General features: G+C 32.3%; 2 protein-coding genes and 1 long non-coding RNA gene across 3 annotated transcripts; 2 read left to right on the plus strand and 1 right to left on the minus strand.

Moving 5' to 3' along the window:
* On the plus strand, positions 2,694-5,450 carry LOC109335410 (the record flags this gene model as incomplete). The annotated part of the gene is made up of 3 exons (XM_019571545.1): positions 2,694-3,294; positions 4,782-4,914; positions 5,004-5,450. Coding segments are annotated over 3 exons (792 nt in total), but the record flags the coding sequence as incomplete, so codon positions are not given.
* On the plus strand, positions 14,328-16,915 carry LOC109334985 (probable glycerol-3-phosphate acyltransferase 3). Its single transcript, XM_019571000.1, has 2 exons — positions 14,328-15,080; positions 15,785-16,915. The coding sequence occupies exons 1-2, from the start codon at positions 14,361-14,363 to the stop codon at positions 16,682-16,684; spliced, it is 1,620 nt and encodes a 539-aa protein (XP_019426545.1). The 5' UTR covers positions 14,328-14,360; the 3' UTR covers positions 16,685-16,915.
* On the minus strand, positions 15,361-15,857 carry LOC109334986. The gene is made up of 2 exons (XR_002106164.1): positions 15,748-15,857; positions 15,361-15,403 (listed from the first exon to the last, which is right to left on the minus strand). It is a non-coding gene; the product is annotated as an uncharacterized LOC109334986 (long non-coding RNA).

The raw sequence follows: 26,488 nt of genomic DNA on the forward strand, positions 1-26,488 counted from the left end.
TCCAGTGAAAATCCTTCACTTGTTTGTTCTCCCTTCTTTTCTTCCAAACCCAAAATGGTTCCCTTTTTAATTTACATTTGCCTTTATTATTCTATTCCTTCACACCCTATAAGACAAATAAATGCCATGCAATATGTTTATGTCCCTGCCGACTCGATTGACTCAGCAATATATGTGTATCAACGCCATGGATACAAAGGGAAAAGGGAAAAGGGAAAAAGATAAAAGCATTTCTGATCCCTATAAAATACTTGTTTCTAGATGGTCGGAAAGAGAACCTCGAGAATCAATTAAAATTGGAGGGAGAGTGTGACACGAATATAGTGACAGGTAATTTTGGCACTAGGTCTAGTTTATTTGGGTTCACTCTTTGCATTAATTTAATTAAACATTTTTATACAAACTCGGATATTATGTAGGCTTAATTCAGTTGCACAAACAAGAACCTTGATTTATTTGTATGACAAACAAGCAGAATATGAGTTGATGTTATACATTAAAACATGAATCAATATCAGCTATTACACAACGGGAAGGTATGGTCCCACCACTAAAAGAAATGTTTGGTGAAAATGAAAATTTATATCCTTTTCAACACACTTCCCAGTGTGAAAATGAAAATTTAACAAATTACCCAGCTACCTTTTAGTAATAGAAACAAATGATGAAATCAAATAAAAACATAACCTCGAGAAATGTTAGAAGATTAAATCTTTTAAAATTTCAGAAGGTCTTATAATGACAATAAAATTGATAACAATCTGGGCTTTCAGTAGATCAACAATAAGACTAATATCAAACCTTTCTAAGAATAAGGCTTGTTCTGAATTCTCTTCAACTTGATTTGTTTTGCAGACAATAATAAAATGTCAAATGAAGTAGCAGACCATGACCACAGAAAGTTAAACATCAGATAACAGTCCAATCTATTAATTAAATATATAAGTAAAATAGTTTTTACTTTATCAAAATTATTTGTTACATATAACGATGTTCGTATCTTAAAGTAAGTTTTATAAGAAGCAAAAACTCTGTAAGAAATGGCAAGGGCCTAACCATCTTAAAGCCCAAAGTACCAAGAGCATTCAGAGGAACTGGAAAAAACTGGAATTTAGTTATCTACTTTGAGGAAATAGTGAGAGGGGTTATTATAGTCATTAGTGGTTAACAAAATTAGGATGAGCATCAGCATAATTGATATGGGTAAGGTTTATCTCTTACTCAATCCTAAATGTGCGTTGAATTATTTTTTTGAATCTGAACTTGATCCTAGACTTAAATCTAACATGATCTTAAATGTCGATTAGATTAGTCTTTGAACTTGAACCTCAATCTAGACCATATTAAATATAATGCATACACATTTTAGATAAAATATTCTTAATATTACTTATTAATATGAATATGTAATTTGACATATAAAATAATATATGTATATATATTATTAATCATCTATATACGATGAAAAAATTAGATAATCAACAATACTTTCAACCAAAATGTATCATTAATTTGTACACAATTGAACATAAATACATACAAATATGATGAGTGAATGAGCATGAAATTGGTCAACCAAATTATATTTGTCTCATACTCAATCCTAAGTATTGACTAAATCTAAATATTGAAGTCAAACATTAAATACGATTAAACCAACCCTAGACAAAACCAATAAGAGAGTAAATCATAGACACTTATGAGATATGAAAGATAGAAAAACTTCTATGGAGACATATGAAAGATAGAAAATATTGCGAACACATTAAAAATTTAATCCAATTAAAATTTAGTCATACATAATAACATCAAAAAACATAAATACACTTGTCTCTAAATATAATATAGCGTATGTGTCTTATGCAAAATTTTCTCAATCAAAGATCCTGAGGGTAGAATTACTACAGCAAATAGGAACATGCCATCAAATCATGCATGAAGACCATTAAATTACTGTGTATAATAAAGAAGAGCTGATGCCATATGTTGGACTACACTTCATTAGAAGTTAAAACTCAATCGAATTACATAAAAGCTCTAAGCTATTAATTAACGTACAATATTAAATTATAATAAGATTATAATCTTATAGTTGTTAAAAAATAAAAATAAAATTTAACTAATTTTATTAATATGTGAATTTTAATTAGAAAATTGAGTAATTGACATGTAATGGATAATGCAAAGGACCAGAAAACAGCCACTACTGTCTTTAGTTTGGAAGTGGGAGGAGAGGACAGAGTTAGTCTCTCTAAACACCTTTCAATCATTGACGTTCCCTTTGATTGAAGAAATATTTTATTTAATTTTATAAAAAGCTAGAAAAACCATTGGCGATTATTGTAGTAAAAAACAACCTTAATTTATTTTTTTATTAAATTTTTAAATGTCTTGTCGGTGCATGTGTCCACCTGCGAGTATCGACAGATTCCTAGTTAAGAATGTTTCTAGCATACCATCGATTCTAGGGTTCTACCCTTTGACTTAAGGTACCTCTCTCACCCTTCCCCTTTCTTCTTCATCGCCTATTTTCATTTTATTTGTTTAATTTCGTTTTGCTCTTTATCTCATTTTGAATCCATTGCTTTTGCGTAATCTGTTCAAGCTTTTAGATTTTAATCATTGAAAATTTTATCTTTGGCGTGATTGGCAGTTGGGTTTTTAAAATTGAAACCCCTTGTTGGTGAAATTGATTTATTTATTTCCATCAATTGGATCATACTATGTCAAGAGAGAAAGACGTTGAATTTGACCTAGAAAGTGGTGGTAACACGAGCGAAGAGGATTCAAGCAATAATCTTTGTGTTAGTGAGAGAGAACCCAAGAGTGCTTTTTCTTGGTCATTGAATGGGATTCTCAATTTTGATGGATCAGATAAGCGTGAAAGTGAGGTTGAGTTATGTAACAGCTTAACAAAATCCGATGATGTTGTTGTGGATGATAATGATAATTTAGAATTGTTGGTGGATAAGGGTTTGGACCATGTCCAAGACCAAGAACACATATCTCATTTGAGTAATGGTAATCATGGAAAACACAAGAGTAAGCTCACTAACCCAAGAAAGCCTCCAAAACCACCCTTGCCTCCTAGAGGTCCATCACTGGATGCTGGTGATCAGAAGTTTGTGATGGAACTTGCTGAGCTTGCATTGAGGAAGCGTTCAAGGATTAAGAAAATGAAGGCAACTAGAAAGATGAAAGCAATCAAGTCACCGCCATCGTCATCATCGTCATATGCTAATCTTTCTGCCATGGCTGTCACTGTTTTTTTCTTCCTTGTCATAATTTTCCAAGGTAAATCAACTGTTTTTTTGTTGGACTTATCTTTCACACACTGTAATTATTGTTTAATAGTACAGCATATGCTTACATATCAAATTAGTTCTGTGCCATATAAGTAGCCTTTCAGGTTTGAACAGAACAGCTAAATTATCTCTTCATAAATATTGAACTGTTGATTCATTTTTGTTACAGAAACAAGCATGTGTTCCTTACATTTAGGATGTGTACCTGTTTGTACATTAATTTGAAGCATTGAGCTGCCTTTATTGGTGTATTTGATTGGGTTTATTTGCATTGCAAATTGCAACTGTGGCCTCTTGTCATGATTTTTATCAATGGCCAATACTTTGGGTTTAATATACTTTATGGCCATCTTCTGTTCTTCTCATATTTATTGCTTATGGTAAGCTGTAATTTATCTAAGCATTTTATTGTATTACCAATTAGTTGATTTAGTTCTGCTCCTTCTTAATTTTTTTTTGAGAAACCATGGCCATTTTTTCTGAATATTACAGCGAAGATCTATTCAATTTTGAACTGGGACTAAAAGTTGTTAAGTTGAGTGTACCGTGAAACTTCATCATTACATAGATATATAGTTCATGTGATTAGGGTCTCATTTACTTCTATTGTGGCTCTGTTGTTTTTACTTTTGCCACTCTTGACATGGTAATAGTAGTAACAACTAGTAAGCTTTATTTTAAAATATACAGTACTGATTTGATGGTGATGTTTGTATTTCATGTAACAAGTAACAACTAATAAGCTTATTTATATTTCCCACTTTTGCCATCTCTGATTCAATATTTGTATCTCATGGTCACATTCCACTCTAGTTGTGACTCTTGCCTATGCTTAATGCTTATATATAGCTTTATGGTTTTGAGGATGTACCATGATACTAAGTATTATATATAGCTTTTTGGCTCTGAGGATGTACAATGATACTAAGTCATCACTTCACATCATACATGGTAGACTCTGTGGTATGAATACACATTAAGGTATAAGGAAGGCAGTCCCAAACATAATATGCATATTTTGTGAAAGTATCTGTGATTCGGAATTAGATGGATCCACCTTCTTGAATCTTGATTGAACATCTGGAGACACTGAAAACTTACTTTTGGAGCCAAGAGTTTGTTGATGTCCTTTGAATGCCTTGGAAAGTGCCCCTTCCTTTATGATCTCTTGCTTTGGTTACTGCCTTGCTGCCCTTTAAGGGCCTTATGTTGCTGCATAAATAAATAATCCTTCAGGTGCAACTATAAGGATAAGTAGACATCTAACATTGGCATTTATTAAGTAGATGGTTTAAACTTTGGAATTATCATGTAAAATTTATTTTTCATGATGTCATCATGCTTTTTGCATAAAGTTCTGTGTACAACTTCAAATTCTTAAGGATATGGCTTCTAATGACCATTAAATTTCGAATTTTTGGGTGCTTCTCATTTATTGTATTTGTGAAATACTCATGGCTAAGACTTTGCTTGCAGGAATTAAATCTGCAAGTAGTGCTGCTTTTGGGGTAACAGCTTCGCCCGAGGCATCAGATGAAGGTTTGATTTCAGTTCATTATCCGAAGAACTTCACTAATGAAGGTGATGCATCTGGCTCTCTATACACAAGGTCATATTTCCTCTTCCATTGCTGTATAATTGAAGACAAAATTTTATTTACTCTGGTGAACTGTTGATAGAATTATATCTAAATTGCAGCAACCTGATTGTTTTCCAAATGTCATATTGGCGCAGTTCTGCAGGAAAAGCGATTTGAAGTTTTGAAGATTCTTTCCCTCTTAAAGCGAGTTTAGGCTATTCTTTACTAGTTCGGTCATGTATGTTATTTTGTACAGCTGTTAGGAACCTTAGCTATTTGTCAAGTTTTCGTGTACAGTGACATGATTGGTATTGTTAATAAGAAAAGGATTTCTGCTTATGGATTACTTGTCTCTGTCTTCTTAGCATGTAGTAATATATACACTTAATGGTTTCTGCACGCAACTTTTTTCTAGTGATATTTTACCCCCGCCTCCATACTGTTGACCTTGTTGATTTCTACAAGGGTACTAGGATTGTGTAAAACCTAGGTGTAGTTAGTGTGGTGTTTACTCTGTTTTTCAATAAAATTACATGTGTAACAATTGTTACACATAGATGTTTTCATTTAACTGTTGTACGTGTTATTTTCTTTTTAGAAAATAATATCACAGAATACATAAAGAACCACTCCTAAGTTTTATCCAACAGGAAATTGTGCTGTTTTTGTGGCAACATGCTGATTTCTACAGGGTCACTTGGACTTTTTGTGGAAAGTGTAGTAGGATTTTTTGAGTAATGGAAGATTGTGTTTTGTTTGGATGAAAAATGTGGCCGGACCCTAGAAACAAATGACTACAAGGAAGCCTAGATTAGCAATAATATCTGCACACATTTATTTGCTTATCCACTCTCTTCGAACCCTTCATACACACTCCACATCTCTGCAATTTAAGCCTTAGTTGTGCTAATATTACACGAGAAACCAACAATATAGTGACCATCTTCTCTGTTTGTTTTGCTTGTTTGCTCATCCCCACAGTCCTATGCTTCCTCGTTGGTAATCTCAACCGCTGCCAAATTGCAAATGTAGGCATCAAAGGTCTCTAACTGCTAGAGGGCTCAACAAGTTAGTTACCCAAACATCATCAAGTGAAATAACTTTTGAAGCCAATTTCACTAGTTAAGTTCAAATGAACCCAAGACTGAAGAAGGCACGCACTTCTATCACTATGCATCATATGCGTCCACATTGCAATCTCTAAGAACATGGGTAATGGTCTCATCAAGTTGGGGGCTATGGTGACAAGACTTGTAGCCCATGCCCTACTAGGCCTTGGTTTGATTAGTCACTAACATTCTACCGCACCCTTCTAAGTTATTGTACTCTATATTTTTTAAGCAAGATAAAGGCACAATGTGCATTTGAGAGATACAATTACTATTTACTATTTCTCGAAAGGTTTGTCTTGTGACTAAGTTATTTACTATTTACAATCACTTTAGAATTACTTCCATCTCAATAGGTTGCTAGCTTGGGGTTGAGATTCACTATTTCAATGACTACCTAGTGCAAAGATTTTTATTTAGTGGGGGTTGAGAAGGTATGTCCAATTTTATCCCCACAAATAAGTATAATTTTCAAGGATTGATAGATAAAAAAACTTATTATTGGTGTGAATCTCTCTTTTCTACTATTTTAATAAGATAAAAAAATGAATTTATTGATACTATACGAGTTTTATATATTATTATTGCATCATCTATTATTTATGTCTAATTATTGTTGAGTCTTTAAAAAAGTGATTTAAATGAATATTAGATGATATAGTAACTAATTATATATAAATCTTTATGCTAATAGTGCATAAATATTACAATATTTCAAAAATCATATTAGTTAAAAAAATCAGATAACGTGTGAAGTTATTAGATTGTTTAGATTATAAAAACAGATCTAATTAACCTATTCATAGTCTACTTAAATTTTATTTGAGTAAAATTAATATTGTGAAGAAGATCTTTGCTCTTGACTTTGACAAGGTTTTAATGAAGACGCTAACATCACCAAAAAAAAGAAAATGAAGAATACTTATGAATACAAAAAAGATTAAAGCTTCAAGATAATTAGATTAAGTCTCTATATGTATTTCTATCCTAAAACTCTTAAATATGCAAAGTAGTAATGCTCAAACTATTTTTAAAGAAAGTTGAAACACTTTAAAATACGTAAAACAGTTTTCAAAAATAGCGTGTAACGAGTTACTTCATCTATCTAAGTAACAGGTTACAAGCGTGAGAAAAGAGATATCCAACTTAAAACTGATCAGAATAATCCATTACTGTATTTGAGTAACCGATTACTGTAACAGATTACCAGTGTTTAAATTCACTGTTGGACAGAACATTTGGGTAATCGGTTACTCAATGTTGTAATCGATTACTGAGAGTTGTTACATCAGTTTTTCAGAGTTTTCATCCCAAACGAAATGTCTTCATTCCAAACAATTTCTACTCTTTCATAAAGGCACAATGGCTGATTGGAAAACATATTTAAAGGCATGAGAACTCACAATGACAACAACTTTTTGAACAACTCTTTCACACTTTTCTCACAACTTTCCAATACTTTTCTGAAATAATTTTATGCACTTTTAAAGCAACTTGCACTCAAACTTTCAAAGTCATTTTTAGAATTGCTTGAAGTAAAATGTTTCAAAGTTTCATAAACTTAAAGAGAATTATTAATAAGTATAAAAAATAGTTGATTGGATTGCAAGTGTTATTATATTTCATATACTTGTAAAGACAATCTAAAGTCATCATTTAAATGCTTCATTCATTGTAATAACTTTCTTTCACGAGGTGTGAATAGAAAGAAGATAGAGTTACTTGGAAATGTGTTTTCCAAGAGTATAAATATTAGTGAGTGTGTAAGATACATAGAGATCTCGGGGTGAAATATTGTAATTACAACTCATAATATTTAGTGGAAAATTTCTTGTGGACAAGAAGGTCAAACAGTATAAAAATCTTTGTGTACTTTCTTCTCTCTTATATATTTGATTTTACTTATTAATTTTCTACATATATTTTCCACTGCACGTTAACTCTTGATTTTGCAGAAAAAATTGTTATAATTTTTAACTCAACTAATTCACATCTTCTTAGTTGCAACATCATTCTTACAAATTGAACTAGTTAAGTCGACCGAATTGGAGTTTTTCTGATTGACTCAATCCTCGCTACACTATTTATGAATTAAATTTGATAGATATGTGTATCACAAAGCACAAACGTTGTTTTTGGGCTAATCTATTCCAAATTTCCAATCTAGATAACGCATTTGCTCTCGAAGTTTGACCATTTGGAAAGAATGCGTGTATGATGACAGCAAATTGATAAGAGGAAAGAAATGCAGATGACTTTGTGAGTGGTTTAGTTATGGGAAAGCTGGATCCTTGTAAAATTCATGGAACATGAACACCAAACACACCCACAGGACCACATCATTCGAGAAGATGGTAGACGAGTTCACTATCCTTTTAACTTCGACATTAGTTTTTCTCCTTTGACAGTATGGCATATATGGTATTATGGTCCATGGATCATGGTCTCACAAAAACAATCAAATCTCACGATTGCATGGGTCTTATATATATGCATGTTATCCCCCTCCCTTTCTGTCATGGTTGACGCTACGATGATGACTACTCACCATCAAGTAACTAATGGATTAAAAGAAGCTATATATATATATATATAATCATTTGAAGAATATTCAATGAACTTACGGAGAGTTCAACTGTATAAATAGCCAATATACAGACATCATATATATCCTTTCTCTTCCAATAAAAAAAATATTGTTTAATTTAGAATACAAAATTGGGATTAATGCAGTTTTTGATATATGTATATATAGAGAGAAAGAATTTCATGTGTTTTGTTACATTCATATTTGGATATTAAACATCGGGTTTAGAAGAAGTCCTTCTTAACATTATGACTTTTAAGCGGATTCAACCTTTAATTATGAAGTTTATGTTCCAATTATATAAGGATAATTTTTTCCCAAATTATATAACAAATTCCAGCACGTCCTTTTTTAAAAAAAGGAAAACAAAAAATAGATCGATGAACATTGTGATTCTATCATATTTTTTCTCAAATAAGTGAGTGGATGAGTTTTTGTTGTATTTACTGTCCGGAATGTCAAGTATGAGTAATATGCGGTGAACATAATGTCTTATAAGTGCATGAATCAATAATTTTTGTAATTCTTCACTTACCTCCTTCCTTATAGATGTTGAGTATTTTAGGCTCCCCTATCGCCTAATAAGTAATATTAAAATTATTGGTTTGATTGAGGTGGGTCTGTATGGTTATGATGGATAGTAATTTGACTATTAGATGATTTTATAAATCTAATGCTTTATTCTCACATTTGAAAAGAATAGTTAATTTAAAATTGAATAAACTTATATACATGATAACCGAATGGTTTAAATTAATATAGAATGTCTGAGTTGGTTCCGATGAGAAATTTGTATTTTTTTTCTGCTAGACTCGTTAATCAATTAATGAGTATAATTAATTGATTAATCAAATTATTTGTATAGTTAGAATGTTTTTTATTTTTAGAAGTTTAGTTGGTTGACTTGTAGTTATAAATAGCAAGTGCATTATTTCAAGGAAAGTTAAGTCATATACTCTTCATTTCAATTACTCTCTCTTTATAATTTCATTTTTCTATTAAATCAAAGTAATACACACTTACCAAAAATATCAAAGTAATATACGAAGAATTTATTCTGTTAGTGTAGTTTGACCAAAGAATTATCAAAGTAGTGTAACTTTTTTGCTAATTACCAAAGTAGTGTATTTTTATGGAAATCGGCTATCACATAGCCGTTTTGCATTTTCTTTTTCTCTTGGTCCCACCAAAATCGGCAACCCCGGTGAAGTTTTTATTTTTTATTTTTAACTTTTTCCTGCAAACTCGGCAATGAAGAAGGAGTTTGTCCTTCTTATTTTAACATATATGCCTAAATCGGCAATAGTGGTGGAAGTTTTGTTTTTAATTTTTTCTAGCAGGATTTTGTTTGTTTGTTTTTCACGTGTCCTAGCAGAATCGACAATGTATAAGGAGTATCTCTTTTTTTAATATATATGCCTTAATCAACAATGTGTGTGGAGTTTTATTTTTTTTTATTCCTTAGAGAATTGTTTATAGGAAATGGGTTTTACTTTTTATTTTATTTTATTTCTGTACCCTAACAAGAATCGGCTATTATGATTGAATTTTATGTTTAAAATTTTAGTATAATTTTTATTTATTACTAACCTATTAAACTAAAAATTTAAACATAAAACTCAATCAAGATAGCCGATTCTTGTTAGGGTACAAGTATAAAAAAAAAGTAATACTCATTTCCTATAAACGATTCTCTAAGGAATAAAAAAAAAATTAAAACTCCACATACATTGTTGATTAAGGCATATATTTAAAAAAAAAAAAAGGAGATACTCATTCTACATTGCCGATTTTGCTAGGACACATGAAAAAGAAAAAAAATAAAAAACAAAACCTCCACCACCATTGCTGATTTAGGCATATATATTAAAAAAAGAAGGACAAACTCCTTCTTCATTGACGAGTTTGCAGGAAAAAGTTAAAAAAAACTCCACCGGGGTTGCCAATTTTGGTATGACCAAGAGAAAAAAAATATATAAAACGGCTATATGATAGCCGATTTCCATAAAAATACACTATTTTGGTAATTAGTAAAAAAGTTACACTATTCTAATAATTCTTAGATCAAACTATACTAACAAAGTAAATTCTCAAGTAATATACACATACTTCTTTTCTCCTACATCTTCTATCTTCATTCATTCATTCATTCTCATAAGTTAAACAGATTCTTCACTTAAATCATTAATTAGGTGTAGATCTCGATTCTAATGCTTCAGGCTACCATTTGGCCGGCCTAACATAAATAACGTTGTAGTATTTTAGAACCATACATGCATGCTTACATTTATTTTATTTTATTTCTCTCATCAGCCAAGTGAGAAACTAATTTCTCAATATACATCGTTCATTTAAAGAAAATGGATCCTATGAATTAACAGAGGGTCCAATACTTGATAAGATTGAGATATGTGAACTTTTATAAAAATTGATGGTGCAAATTTTAAAATATTTTTAGCCAAAAGAATATTATAAATTATGAAATAAATCTAGACCCTACATTCCAGTATTGAAGAGAATCTCAACCTACATGTATTTAAATAGAACGAAGATCATTTCCATTAATGTAAAGACAAATATCACATAATAACAAATAACAAACAAAAGATAATATGTATGACGTTTTTATGTTTTTATTTATTATAAAATTATATTTTTTTTATTAAAAATACCAAGAAAATAAATATTTGCAAAGATCCATGTTCATTTGATCAATGTTACATCTCAATGATATCATGTGTGCTTACATTGAGACTGAGATCACATGTCCCAAACAATATCTCGTTCTATGTTCTAAGCTAATCAAAATGTGATTTTTTGTTTTTATAATTTTTTATTCATATTATAAAATATAATAGACTTGGGACAGAGAATGAGACCCAATTAGAGACAGATAATTTATATCCCTTCCATGGAGACTTCATGGGAAATCATGAGGCATTAATATTATTTCAGAGCTTGTATTAAAAAGAGGGCATGGGCTACTCTCAGTTATATCAACATCAAAATCTCACATTTTCCTTTAATTTTCCACCCATTGACCATATCCAGTTGCCAACGCCCACAACAAGCTGCACACACCCAAACACATTGTTTTTACAGAAAAAATTCAAACCGTGTTCGGCTTATCCTATTACTTTATGCGTTGACATGTTCAATTTCTTATCCACCTCTCTTCATAGACATTATTAGAGTATGAGATATGAATGCACTTGAGTTTCTTATCCACATCTCTCCATAGAGTATCAGACTGATCAAATATTCATTTCACAACACTTGATTTTTTGGTAAAAGTGTATGTGCTTAAAAAACGAATTTAATCCTAAGAGAACCCCAAGGAATACGTCAAGAATTCAATTTAATAGAAACTTAATACTATTTAAGATATACAATACTTCCCATGTCCCATTTTATTTATCATTTTTAGATAACTAACACATATTAAGGTAATTATTTTAGCAATTGAAGTAAGAATATTCTAAAACAGGTAAATTATTTATATTAAAGTTAACAGATTGAATGATTACCTAATATTGTTTTATAAGAGGAAACTCTACCGATGGGTTGTAAACATATTACAATTTACTAAACAAATTAAAAATGTTCTTGTGCAACAAGTATTATTAAGAAAATAGATCTCACAACAACAAAGGAATAAGATGTTGGTAGGTCAAATGTTCATGTGATCACTAGCTGGCCTAAGCAAGTCTGCCATGGTGGCCTAATAAAATCAGTTCTTTTATAATTCTAAACCAAACCTTTTTAGTCGGAGTTCATTGGTCCAAAGTTACTATCAGTTGAACCAGATAGTGGGTTTTGTCACTTCAAGTGCTATACATTCATATTGAATGAGACTACTTGAGGGGGAAGTGATACCAAAAAACAAAGAAAATGTTATTTACAATTATAGTTGTATCTTTATGTTTATCATGATAAAATGAATTTACCCTTAAAACTAAAAGAAAAAACTCAACTTCCCTCTTTATTAAAATAGAGAGGAGTCTGACCAAATGGGAAGGAGTCTTACCCATTCATATATTATAGCTTCCTAGGAAGCCAATCTTTCAATAATTGTGATGGCTCATTGGTTATCAAATTTGATTGGGAGCTCACTTCCTAGATCGTCCTCCTTCAGGATGCAGTAGAAAGTGATTTCAATATATTTTCTATACCCCTGGTACTTAATCTAACTTAACTTTTTTCCATCAATTTTTTTTAATAACTCGAGAATCATTGAAGGAGAGTAGTGTAACTATATTAAAAAGACAAGATGGGTGTTAGGTTTAATTACACTTCAACTTTATGGAAGCCAGTATGACTCTTTAGAAATTATTTCACACCATGTAAATAGGAAGCTGAACTCATTTAAGCCATTCCTAAAACTTTGGCTAAAATTAAGTATCAATAAAACCTATTTAAACAGCCCTTCCAAAACCTTCCTTGAAAGCCTTGAATATAATAACCTGTCATGTCTATGAATACTCCAAAACCTTCCTTGATTGAGTTATTTCCGAAATCAGCATTTATCTGGACTTGGTTATTTTTCTATAATAGGTGTATATACCAGTATACTATGCATTAGTTAAGACGTAGTCGTTCAGAAGAATCTATAAAGGATGTCCTCAAGTGGGTACATCGTGTCCCACAGATAACGCAACGTTTCCTAATCTGATAGAGACATTTGATGTTGTTAAGGCTTATATGAAAGTAAACATGCAAATGGGAAATATATAACATGCTTATAGAAAATATATGTAGTATTCTCTTATATACAAGGCTTAAATACAATTTTAGACTCTATATATATTCTATGTGTGACTTTGATCCCCTATTTAATTGGGCAACTTTGACCAGTTTAGATTTATAATGTGCAAAGCCTAATTTCCGTTCAATTTTGTAACGCCTTCATTAACGCCTTTACTTGCATGGTATCCCACTGTCTGATGTGACTTCCATTTAACATTTATTTATGATAATTAATATCTATAACTTCATCTCTTTCCACTTTCTCTCCATCATATCCCATCCGCCACCAATAAATTCTATTCTCCAAATCTGAAAAGCAAAACTAAACATAGAGACAATGTTATATATAAATGGGTAACATTTATTTGACAAAAAAAAAGAAGAGAAAAAAGAAGACAATAATGAAGTAATCATCCCTTAACAATGATCACAGTTACTGCTCTCAAATTTTCAATTAAGGCAAAATTATGCCTGTCTGAAACTTGCATAAGCATTGCAACATAATCTTATGAAAGGACCAAAACAAAAAAATTTGAACTGATATTTATGTTCAACCAGGGCTTATTTTTATGATCTTTTACAAAATAAGAAAGAGAAAGCTACTCGTGCATTGGGAAATTGGAAAGCCTTTGGTCAAAAAAATTCTTGAAAATAAATAGTAATCCTAGTATATCTAGTTATAAGTTATTTTTATCTAATATAATATATACTAAGAAATATAGTTAGAAGTAATTATCACTTTAAGTTTATTAAAAATCAGGTAAACATTCTAAACTTATCTTTATGCAGTTTTCTCTCTAATCTAATCATCACTTTACTCAAAATAGAAATGCAATTATTAAGGGTAGTGGAAAACTAAACCATGTCAAGTTGCTTCTTAACGACCAAGATGGCACAAGTGTAATAATATTGAAAAATATGGGTTTTGATGAATCCATAGTTGACAGTCCTATAAATACAAGGGGTTTCACTCCCAAGAATGGCAGCAGCAGCAAATAGTACCTAAAACATTTTCTATTGAGTCCAATATTGAGATGGCTAAAATGTTCAGAGCATTTTTCTTCAAGTCTCTTTTCTTCTTTTGGTACCGTTTTCTCTTTAGGCAACTTAAGAATCTCATAGGCTTTCACAGAAGTGTTAGCAATAATTCCTATGCATTTGCAACACAATTTAAATACCAAAAGTTCCCTTCATTGCTTAACAGATCAGACCTCAATGACCACACTTTGATCTTTGATGTAGAAAATGCTTTGTTAAAATCCTCTTCTCTATTCCCATACTTCATGCTTGTGGCTTTTGAGGCAGGAGGGTTACTAAGAGCTATTGTTCTTGTTTTGCTATACCCTTTTGTTTGTTTAGCAGGAGAAGAAATGGGCTTGAAGATTATGGTCATGACATGTTTCTTTGGGATCAAAGCAGATAAATTCAGAGTAGGAAGGTCTGTTTTGCCTAAGTTTTTCTTGGAGGATGTTGGATCAGAAATCTTTGAGGTGCTTAATAAAGGTGGCAAGAAAGTTGGGGTTACCAATATGCCTAGAGTACTGGTGGAAAGTTTTCTTAGAGAGTATTTGGAGATTGATTTTGTTGTGGGTAGAGAGATCAAAGTGTTCTATGGATACTATATTGGGTTGATGGATGAGAGAAAAACATTGCAGGCACTGGAGCAAGTTCAGGAAGGGAAAGGGTGCTCTGATATGATTGGAATTACAAGTTTCAATAAGGTTATTGATCAAGAATTATTGTCTAACTGCAAGGTTTGTGTTAATTACTTAATCATATTTATTTTTTCGTTTTTAGAAACCATTTTAAGTGGCATATCTGATCTACTTTAAGTTTTTAGTCTTTGGATTTACCATTACTATAGTTAAGAACTTAAATTTAAAAGTATTCATTTTATACTTGAAAAATAACCTTAATTATATTTTTTGATGAAATTTTTATTCTTAAATTTCTTAATCGGTATCTTTAATACGACTCTTTCATTTTTCTATTCTGTAGCCGTAATAATACAGATTAAAAAAAGCAAGTTTTCTAATTGAAACACGAATTATACCACTTTTAAATATTGTATTAAAAGCTTTGCCGGAACGGTATACTTGTGGGACATCTTGAATTCAAATCTCTTATATTTTTCCTCTATTGTCAAAAAAATATATTAGCTTAATGGATAGTATGGACCCAGACAAAAAAATCTCATCTAATTTTTTTTTTTTTATGAATTCACTATGTCTTGTTTTTTTTATTAACCTGGGGGATATCACAGCCCCAATGAATACATTGTGTTATTTAATTACATTAACAATGTCACAACAAGTCCCATGTAAAATCCCAGCAGTTTTCTTTACCTGAATAGTCGAGATAGAAAATAGAAAATTCAAAGTTGTTTATGTTTTAGATAGTATGCTATTTGGATCTTCAAACTCATACTTTGTTTGTCTTTTTTATGAACAAAAAATAGGAAGTGTACGCAGTGTCAGAAGGAGACAAGAGAAGCTGGCAAACCCTACCTAGAGAATTATACCCAAAACCACTTATATTTCATGATGGAAGATTGGCTCTAAGACCATCCCCAATGGAGTCATTGGCCATGTTAATGTGGCTACCATATGCCATAATCCTAGCCATTATTAGAATCTCACTTGCCCTATCGCTTCCCTATAAAATCTCAACCCCCTTGTTAATATTCACCGGTATCAGATTCACAACTTCAATACCCAACACCAAAACCTCTCATAAAGCAAAATCCAATGGCCATATTTATGTATCAAACCATAGAACATTACTAGACCCTCTTTATATCTCATTCACATTACAAAAGAATTTAATTGCTGTCACATACAGCTTAAGCAGAATGTCTGAGATATTAGCACCAATTCAGACCGTGCGTTTAACCAGGAATCGTGATCAGGACGCAAAAATGATGCAACAATTGCTAAAGCAAGGGGACCTTGTTGTGTGCCCTGAAGGGACCACTTGTAGGGAACCTTATTTATTAAGATTCAGTCCTTTGTTTTCTGAGATGTGTGATGAAATTACACCAGTGGCTATGGATAGTCATGTTAGCATGTTTCATGGCACAACCGCTGGTGGGCTTAAGTGCTTGGACCCGGTTTTCTTCCTCATGAACCCTGCACCTGTTTACACGGTTCAGTTGTTGGACCAGCTGGTACCTTCACTACCACAAATTAATGTTGATGATGGAAAAGAAGGTTCTAGATTTGAAGCGGCTAACGATGTTCAAAGACAAATTGGTAATGCTCTTGGGTTTGAATGCACTAAACTTACTAGGAAAGATAAATATTTGATTTTGGCTGGGAATGAAGGCATAGTTTCTACCAAGAGGAGTGGTAAATCTTAGTGGTTATACATTGTTACATAATCTTTGTAAAGTCATAAAAAACTATTACTTAGTGATGAAATAGAGTGAATGTGTACCAGCTCTTGATTTTATTAGCTCCACCCATAGGCTAAGCTCGTGGGCCACGAGAAAATATGTTATTATTCTTTGTCATTTATTTGTTTCACTATTTGTATTAATTCCCATCTTGTAGTACAAAAAAATGTTGATTCTTATTCACTTGTTCATGTTGATATTTATCTATACTCTTTATTTTGCAATTAATGTAGCTGACTACCGCCTAAGCAGGTACAAAAGGGATAGAGATCATCCAGAATGATGTCTTACTCCATATATCAAGTTAATCAGAATACTATCTTTTATCACTTTTTGTTTTTTAAAAATATTTTTTTATTCGCATGTTAACATATGATTTATTTTGGACAGAAAATAAAACATAATTGGAGACATTCCCGTATAAAGCATATTAATGTCAATGTCTCAAGGGAGAACGATGTGTCAAAACTAGACACTCAAAATTTACAACTGGTTGTGATTCATAATGTACGCGGCTTTCTCGAACACGTCTTTAACACTTGCAATTTTGACACGTTTGTTATGTGGATAAATCACTTTGTGCAACTAAATCTCCTTTTCAGTTTTTACATCATTCTTAAGTAGGAGGACAGTAGTGATTCTCTCTATTCATTAAGAATCAAATATTATAAAAAATAAAGAAAAAATAATATGATAAAACATTTTTATTCTTTCATATATGATGGAATAAAACTTTTGTTACTAAAAATACAAGAAAAATCAAGTATTTAACTCTCAATGGATGAAGAAAGTCCTTGTTAATTTATAGGATGTTAAATAAGATGAAGTTTTCATATAGAGTAGCTCAATTTGTTAAGTGTAGGTATTAACTTTACGTGGATATATTGGATTTAATCCAAGTTAGATTTTATATGTGGTTTCTGTCAAAAATTGCTCCCACTTATTTAATTTTTGTTAATTGGTGTAATGACACAATAACTTATATTTATTTTTATTATTGCTGATAAAAAAAAAAACTTATATTTATTTATCTTCTTAAATGATCATACTTTTGATCATTCTATTATATTGGGTTAACACCCCATTTTAATGCTTTTTGTTTAGCAAAAAAAAATTGTTAAGAATTTTGTCATTTTCATTTCCCACCCCTTACCATTCTATTATTAGCCTCCTTATCAAGAAACTTATTGGTATGCATATAGGAAACATATTAATCATTATTGTACTGGATTCTCAAATATGAACATAAATTTCTAATTTATTTAATTTAAAAATAATAATAATAAATTCACATTGTTAAAAAAATTTGGTGTCACCTGTTAGGATATGAGCCTAATATTAGTGAGGGTTTCTTAGAGTTTTCCTATTTTTGTGGATAAACTTCTTTTACAAAATTGGAGATTGAGTTTTAAAATGTGGAACTTGATCTTGTTTCCATTGTATCTATTAAGGGTTTGAGTGCTTACTTTTTTAGTGTTAATTAAGCTATTGGCGCCCTGCAAGTTAAACAACTTTTGGATTTGGTCCTTACTTTCATTTTCATTGCAATCAGTCTTCAAATGATAATTGTGGACGTGACTAATGGTGTATCGTCACATTAGACTTGTCATGTGGGAAAATTTGTGCAATGTCACCACTTAAATTGATGACGTGGAAAAAATATACAAGGGTTATCCCTACCCACCAACCCAAGACTAGTCATTTGTTGGTGGAAAAGTTCTTCTTTGCCCTATATACCCAATGCAGAACTATCACTAAGTTTTGAACAATTTAGTAGTGCACTTTTATGACGTTTTTTTATCTTTATTCTCCAATGGCAGAGAGCTGGATACATACTGTTACGAGAAAGACTTGTCTTGTAGAAACATATGTATGTGAGACAACCAATAAAATATTGGCAATACATTAAAGATTGAATTTCAATTAAAATTTAGTCATAAATGATAGTATAAAAAAACATAAATACACTTGTCTATGTGTATCTCCATGCTAAGTTTTTTTTCTTCCATACTCTATATACCCAATTGCTTGTTCAAAGCAATTACAGCAGCTAGTGTTCTTTGCAAATTGCATTTGGATTTTGTAACAAATTAACATACGCGATGCATCATGTATGTTAATTTTCGACTTGATGCTTTTTATGCCGTCTTTTGAGTTTTGTCATTTTTCAATATATACATTTTTCAAGCATTGCAAATTTGATCAAAGATTAAATTGAGACTATCGATGGTGAGGAATAAACTCACTTAATTAAATTATTTATATAAACAAACAAGCAGACTTTATTAATGAGAAGCAAGTAAACATGTGGAGAAAAGTGGTAATTCAATCCACATATTGCTTCAATTCTAAAAGTAGTTAAGTAAGCAAAAGCCATATATATCGAGGAAATGATTGTGCGGATTTGTCAACAAATTTAAGCTTATACCACAGTACTCAATTAGTTGTTTTGACTTGTTTATAAATTTAATTTTTATACATTATTAGTTGAAGAAATTACATTATTAATTAGTCATCCGTACATTTAAGAGCGACTCTTTCTTAAAATGATTTTTTTAAGAATATGATAATATGTTGATTAGAATATAGAAATGTTTATCAGGGTGAAAATAACAATTAAGTAATTAACTAAATATTTTCCCTAATGACATGTATGATGTATACAAACTTACAAAGTTTAATTAAAGCAAACCCATTGTAGCAGGTTTTGGTCACCATAAATTGCATCTGTTTTCTTTACACTATCAGGAGCAACTTTTGTTGAAACCGAACTCTATAAATATTCCCATAAATGCTGGACTCTTGAAATGCGCAATATCACGGTCAAATCAAACAGATAAATTAAAGCCCTGTGAGGGGAATAAACTCAGACACTATTTTTTAACTTGACTAACATTCCTGTGCTCTCATAGTCATGGACAGAAATAAATATAGATTTCAAAATTACACCATTTCACGTGGTTAACAAAAATTATATTCTAGTGCTCCTATTGGCTGTTGTGGTGGGTGACATGACGGGTTTGTTTATGGATCCTACCCATAGTTTCTTCATATATGTCTTATTTTATGTTGCTTATATTATCTATCTTACAAAGTCCTAACATAGGAAATGCACCTGTTTTTAATTTTTCCTATCAAAACCGTGATAGCAACATATAAGAACTGTTGATGTAACCCTATTGATGCAAATTGGTGGATAAATGAAGTCAAGTTGGACCGCTATTTCTGCAACATTTATAGTGATCTAGTTAGAGAGTTTGTGCAGTCCTAAAACTAAGAACCCCTAGTCTTTACTTTTGAATGTGACTGCAGGCTTGGTCTCGCTCAACTTGTGATTTGACTGTGAAGGAAGAAAATGCAACACATCCATGCATTTAATACCCTTGTCATTGATAAGTTGACTATCTTCATGTTTCATACGTAAAAGAGAGGGTGTGCAATTTATAAAATTACTCTAAATATAAATCTTTACCAAAGATGGGTGATTTGTGTGTTGATTGTAAAATAAACAAAGTCTATGGGCTTTGGAATATGTGTGGATTGTAAAATAAATCAATGCATAAAAAACTATAAGGAAAACCTACATACTTGAGATTAATTTCTCAACACTCGATAAGAGTATACACTATCGGGTTTAAATAAACAAAGCTTTTCATCATAGGAATATATTAACGTTAAAACATGAAAAGAATAAACTAATTCTTGGCATATAAATTAATATTTAATACTGACATAATAAATATAAAGTTGAAGTGTTTATGATGAAACAAATAAATCACTCATATGTGTGATAAAACTTAAGGTATAGGTTTGCATGCAAGTTTTGAAAGGAAAAAATAAAATGTAAATGAAAAGGGAAACTATGGAAGAGATGTTACTTCAGAATGAAATGAAATGTAAGAAAAATACCAATTTTATTGGTTATACTATAATTTAGAATTTTAAGAGTATGTTAAGTTATAGTAGATTTTATTAGAGCATATTCTGATCTTATGAAAGAGAATTAATCTATTTTGATATTTATGATCTCAAAACAATTGGAAGAGTTTTTCTAAACCCGTTATTCATGTCCATGTCATCCACCCAAAACATGTCTTCATATTTTTGGTGTGCCTTTTGTTTGGTCTATTAATAATAATAAAGAAAAGTATAAAATGCAATTGTGTATGTCCTCAAACATGGCGGCTAGGCCAGTTTTGGTTAGGCGGTGCAACTTTGAGTTGAGCGATGATGATAGTAGTAGGTCTTTGACTAGCTGAATGAAATAGACATTTTAGGAATATAGGAATTTGTTTACTCGTCAACCGCCAACCACACCCTATAACATAACCTTCCCCGGATCATATTTACCACTTATTATTTCTGGTTCTATAAGACTCTTCTCCATTAATGGGAAGGTAAATTATATTTTGTAGTGTATTTTTAAGATCAAAATTGTAACTTCAATAAAAACTGAAGATTATAAATATTGTTATATTTTAATTTTTAGTGTATTTTTTCACAACATGTCTCTTCAGTAATGGAGAGATGTCTAATCTTCCTTGTTGGGTTCAAAAACTGCACTCATTCTAAACAACAACCAATGGGCCTGGGTTTTGGATGAGAGGAAACAAGTGACAACAAATGCTCTTAGGAATTTGGAGACAGATACAGATGCCAAGTGTGCACTTCTAACTGAACTCTTAGTTATAGGAATTATTAAAATGAAAAAAAAAATCGTTGAATGTTGAATTTCATCCAATTTGTTACATATAATTCGAAATATATCTTTATAGTATTATAATTTTTTCACAAATAATAGTGGTTTATAATGCCCGTGATATGTCCTACCATATCGTTTTTTGTTTGAAATTTTCTGTATTTGGAATTTACACTAATTCGAATCAAACTGATATCGAGCATGGGTAGGAATTTAAGTTTTTGTCACGTTATTATATTTCACATTGAGAGCAAACTTTATACTTGATTCACAATCACAAAAGGCAATATCTGTTAGAATTGGGTATATCTACAACACACCAAGCTAGCTCTTTAAAGATAATAATGTAAACGCTCCTAGGGCAATTTTTATTCCAAAAGCAAGAGAAGTCACGAAGGTTTTATGACTAGGGCCAAAACTAAATCAACAACCTTGAAGGTCACCAAAAACTCAATTGATCCTAGAGATTAATTACATGGAGGAAGGACATTTATGTACTTAGGGTCTATTTTAAACTCAAGTTATTTTTATTGTTATGAATAAATGATAATTCATTCTCATGTAGGCTTAGGAATAAATTGATTAAATCAAAGAAGATAAAGTTAAGAGGTTGGACAACTACAATCAAGGATTCAAGTAAAGATGGATTTTTTCTGACCAACAACTTAGTCAAACATTATCTTTTCAACAAACCAACCAGATTGGATTAGATCTTATCTATTTGATAATTTAGGATTTTAAATTTCATTATCTTCACATTATCTTAGGATTAGTTAGGATTTTCATTTGCATTTCAGATTTGATTAAATAAGATATTATCTTTTAGTATTCAAAGATAATTAGGATTTTATCTTTAAACTTATCTTTAGTTTATTCCAGCCAAGGCATATTGCCTATATATAGCTTTGGCTTATTCCTTAATAAAGCAAGTTTAATTTTGAGAAAACCTCGTGTTTATTTTAGTTGAGAGAATTCTCCTAAAAATCCACATTGTTGGCCACCATTGATGAATTCTTATCAAGCTTCCTAGCTCTTGGCGAATAACACTAGCTTATGGTGAATAACACTAGCTTATCAAGCATTCTTGCTTGTGGCGCTTCCCCCTTCTAATCTTTTTCATTTCCCTCACCAAAACAACCCCAAATTCCCCATAATTCACCAAAACCAAATTACAACTTAAAAAGCGCAAGACTTCAAGCTAAAACAATCCTAAGTCTAAGGCATCCCCCTAGAGGTTGTCATCAAGTGGTCATTAGAGCTACATTTATCTTGAAGAATGTCAAGTCCAAAGAGGACTCCTACAATCTCACCAAGGTCAAACTCTGTGACCGTGAGACTCCAAAACATGATGAATGCACAATTCCAAACTCTTCAACAACAATTGAAGGAGTTGAAGATTCATTATGATATGAGGTTGGATGAGAAACATGGCAACCCCAATGGTCATGAAAGAAGAAGGAGGAGGCCTAGAAGAGAGGAGAGGTCGAGACATGAAAGGCATGAGAATATGCATAATTCCTCAAGTTCCTATGATAGTGAAAGGAGACATTGCAGTCGTGGGCATGATGAACCAAATTGTGGCCACAGAAAGAGGCATGGAGATCATGGCAGCCCTGGAAGTGGTCATGTTAGCCCAACCCGTGGGCAAAGGAGACATAGAGATGGTGCAAGTGGTAGTCTAAATCGTGAGCCTAGAGGAGATCTGGATGGTGTTATGATCAAAGTCCTTAGCGTTTTGGGGATGAGTGATCCAGAAGCTTATTTGGCCTGAGAGTTGAAGATGGAACAAGTCTTCAATTGTCATAACTATTCAGAGGCTAAGAAAGTCAAGGTGGCAGTCCTTGAATTTCAAGAGTATGCTATGGTTTGGTGGGATCGGCGCCAAAAGGATAAAGTGAGATGTGGAGATGTAGCTATTGACACATGGGCCGAAATGAAGAGAGTAATGGGGGTGAGGTTTGTACCTCATTCTTACCAGAGAGATGAGCACAACAAGCTACAAAGACTAACTCAAGGATCCCAAACAGTGGATGAATATTTCAAGGCCATGGAGTTAGCCTTGCTTAGATCCAACCTCAATGAGGACCGTGAAGCAACAATGGATAGGTTTCTTCATGGATTGAATCCAGAAATCCAGGATGTGGTGGAATTGCAGCCCTATGTAGAACTAGATGACTTAGTTCAAAAAGCCATTAAAGTAGAGTAGCAAATTAAGAGGAAGAAGTCTAAGTAATCCTCTAGTACTTTAAGGTCCCACTCTTGGAAGGATGAGCTGAAAAGGGAGAGCCTTAAGGCCAAGGAGGACGTGGCCATCCACAAAACCAACCAACCGTGGATGCTAATGAAAGGACTAGAAACGTGAAGTGTTTCAAGTGCCTTGGTCTTGGTCACATTGCCTCACAATGTCCTACAAAAATGACAATGATGACCACTAATGGTGTTATTGAGTCCTAATCTGAACCATCTAGTGAAGAGGATTGTGATGAGGATGTTTTCATGCCTGAAGGTGACATTTCGATGATGATGAGGCTCTTGGGCAGCCAAGTCAAAAGGCATGAGCATGGCCAAAAGTTCAACTTGTTTCACTCGAGGTGCTTGGTCCAAGGCCAGGTGTGCACCTTGATTATTGATGGTGGTAGTTGCGCAAACGTGGTTAGTCAAAGGCTAGTGTCAAAACTAGACCTTGAAACTAAACCACACCTCCCCCTTATCAACTCTAATGGTTAAGTGATGTGGGAGAGTTGGTTGTGGATAGACAAGTCATGGTACCCTTCTCCATAGGGCAGTACCATGATGAGGTCTTATGTGATGTAGCCCCTATGGAGGCTAGCCACATGTTGTTAGGGAGACCATGGCAATATGAAAAGAAAACTAGCCATGATGGTTTCACCAACAAGGTTTCATTTATGCACCATGGTCACAAGGTGGTGTTAGCCCCTCTGAGTCCTAAACAAGTCCATGAGGATCAAAAAAGGCTAACGACTAAGATTGAAAAAGAGAAAAAGAAAGGTGCAGCCAAAAAGAAAGAGGTGGCCGAACCTACTCAAGGAGAAGTACACCCTCCCAAGGCTGAAATTTTTTCTACACTTCGCCATTCTTTGAAAGATCTTGGCAAGGATAGAAAGAAAGTTAAGATTGAAGACAATTCGAGGACAAATTCACTTGAAGGGGGAGGGGATAATGTAAATCCTCCTAGGGCAACCTTTGATTCCAAGGGCAAGAGAAGTCATGAAGGTCCTATGACTAGGGCCAGAGCCAAATTAGCAACCTTGAAGGACACAAAAGACTCAATTGACCTTGGAGATTACATGAAGGAATGACATTTATGTCCTTAGGATTTATTTTAAACTTAGATTATTTTTATTTTATGAATAAATGAGAATTCATTATCATGTAGGCTTAGGAATAAATTGATTAAATCACATGAGATAAAGTTAAGAGGTTGATCATCTATAATCAAGGATTCAAGTAAAGATAGATTTGTTTTAACCAACAACTTAGTCAAACATTATCTTTTCAACAAACCAACCAGATTGTATTAGATCTTATCTATTTGATAATTTAGGATTTTAAATTTCATTATCTTAAGATTAGTTAGAATTTTTATTTGCATTTCAGATTTGATTAAATGGGATATTATATTTTAGTATTCAAAGATAATTAGGATTTTGTCTTTAGTTTATTTCAGTCAAGACATATTGCCTATTTATAGCTTTGACTTATTTATTAGTAAAGCAAGTTTAATTTTGAGAAAACCTTGTTTTTATTTTAGTTGAGAGAATTCTCCTAAAAAACTCATTTGTTGGCTGTGGCCACCATTGATGAATTCTTATCAAGCTTCCTAGCTTGTGGCAAATAACACTAGCTTATGGTGAATAACATTACCTTATCAAGCATTCTTGCTTGTGGCGCTTCTCCCTTCTAATCTTTTCCATTCCTCTCACTAAAAGAACCCCAAATTCCCCATAATTCATCAAAACCGAACTATAACTTAAAAAGCTCAAGACTTCAAGCTAAAATGATCATAATTCTAAGGCAGCCCCCTAGAGGTTGTCATCAGATAATCACACCTAAAAAAATTGGTATGTATTATTGCTCTAGGTCGATCACGAGTGATATATGTTATTCCATATCCAATCTCATACGTTGTCTCTTTATTATTATTGTTGTGTTTGCTTCATTATCATTGGTTCGACACAATATAAGATAAGATTTTTGACAATAGATCTTTGTTCTTGGTACATATCTATTAGCATAGTTGCTGGCAGTTTGCATTTGGCATGTCACAGAAGCTTGTCATCTTCGAATATATAGTTGGCAATGTGATACTTTCACTTGAAGCCCCAATGCCATAACTTCATCAAATTTTCACATTTGAATTTCCAATATGAAGCAAAATATCATCCACATCTATTTAAAAAAAAATCTAATCAAATTAAAAATAACGATAATAATGATTGAAGAGTGACCGTATAAATAATTTTTAATCTAAAGTGCATTGAAATTAAATTCTTAATTTAAAAATATGAATTTGATTAGAAACCTTTATTTTTTGTCAACAAAGCTCACCCACTTTAAGTTAAAAAAGAAGACGTAAATGAAAGTGGATCGAAATAGGCTGAACAATAATCAGCTATGAGAGAAACCTAGAGCACAAGCCCGTTTTGATAAGGCATAAGATCCAAATACATGACCCAAATGGGATAAAATATATTAACAGAACACTGCTCATAAAGGTTGTCGTTTTGTGGGGCTCTCGTGTTCACCGTCGTGCTATTTTTTACTGTGTAATGCAGAAGTGCAACATTTAACACTTCGCTTATAGTATTCTTATAACGGAGTTTGATGTCAAATGTCATTGTTGGGTTATTAGGGTTATGACTTATGATGGTTACGGAGAGGAAGAGGAAAGTGAGCCTTTTCGATGTGGTGGACAGCACCGCCGTTAAGATGCTCAAATCGAACGGTGGTTCCGCCGTTAACGGCGTTTGTAACAGCTTGATTAATCGGTGGAACGGGAGGCCTTATTCGCTTTTGCATTGTTTATGTGGTGGTTATTCGCGATATGC

Source organism: Lupinus angustifolius, chromosome LG20 (genome assembly GCF_001865875.1).
Source record: "Lupinus angustifolius cultivar Tanjil chromosome LG20, LupAngTanjil_v1.0, whole genome shotgun sequence".
In the NCBI taxonomy this organism is placed as follows: Eukaryota; Viridiplantae; Streptophyta; class Magnoliopsida; order Fabales; family Fabaceae; genus Lupinus; species Lupinus angustifolius.

Excerpts from the sequence above, each read along its gene's own strand:
- LOC109334985 (XM_019571000.1), top strand. The coding sequence starts at position 14,361 with ATGGCTAAAATGTTCAGAGCATTTTTCTTCAAGTCTCTTTTCTTCTTT. Across the intron at positions 15,081-15,784 it reads AATTATTGTCTAACTGCAAG|GAAGTGTACGCAGTGTCAGA; the intron begins GTTTGTGTTAAT and ends AACAAAAAATAG.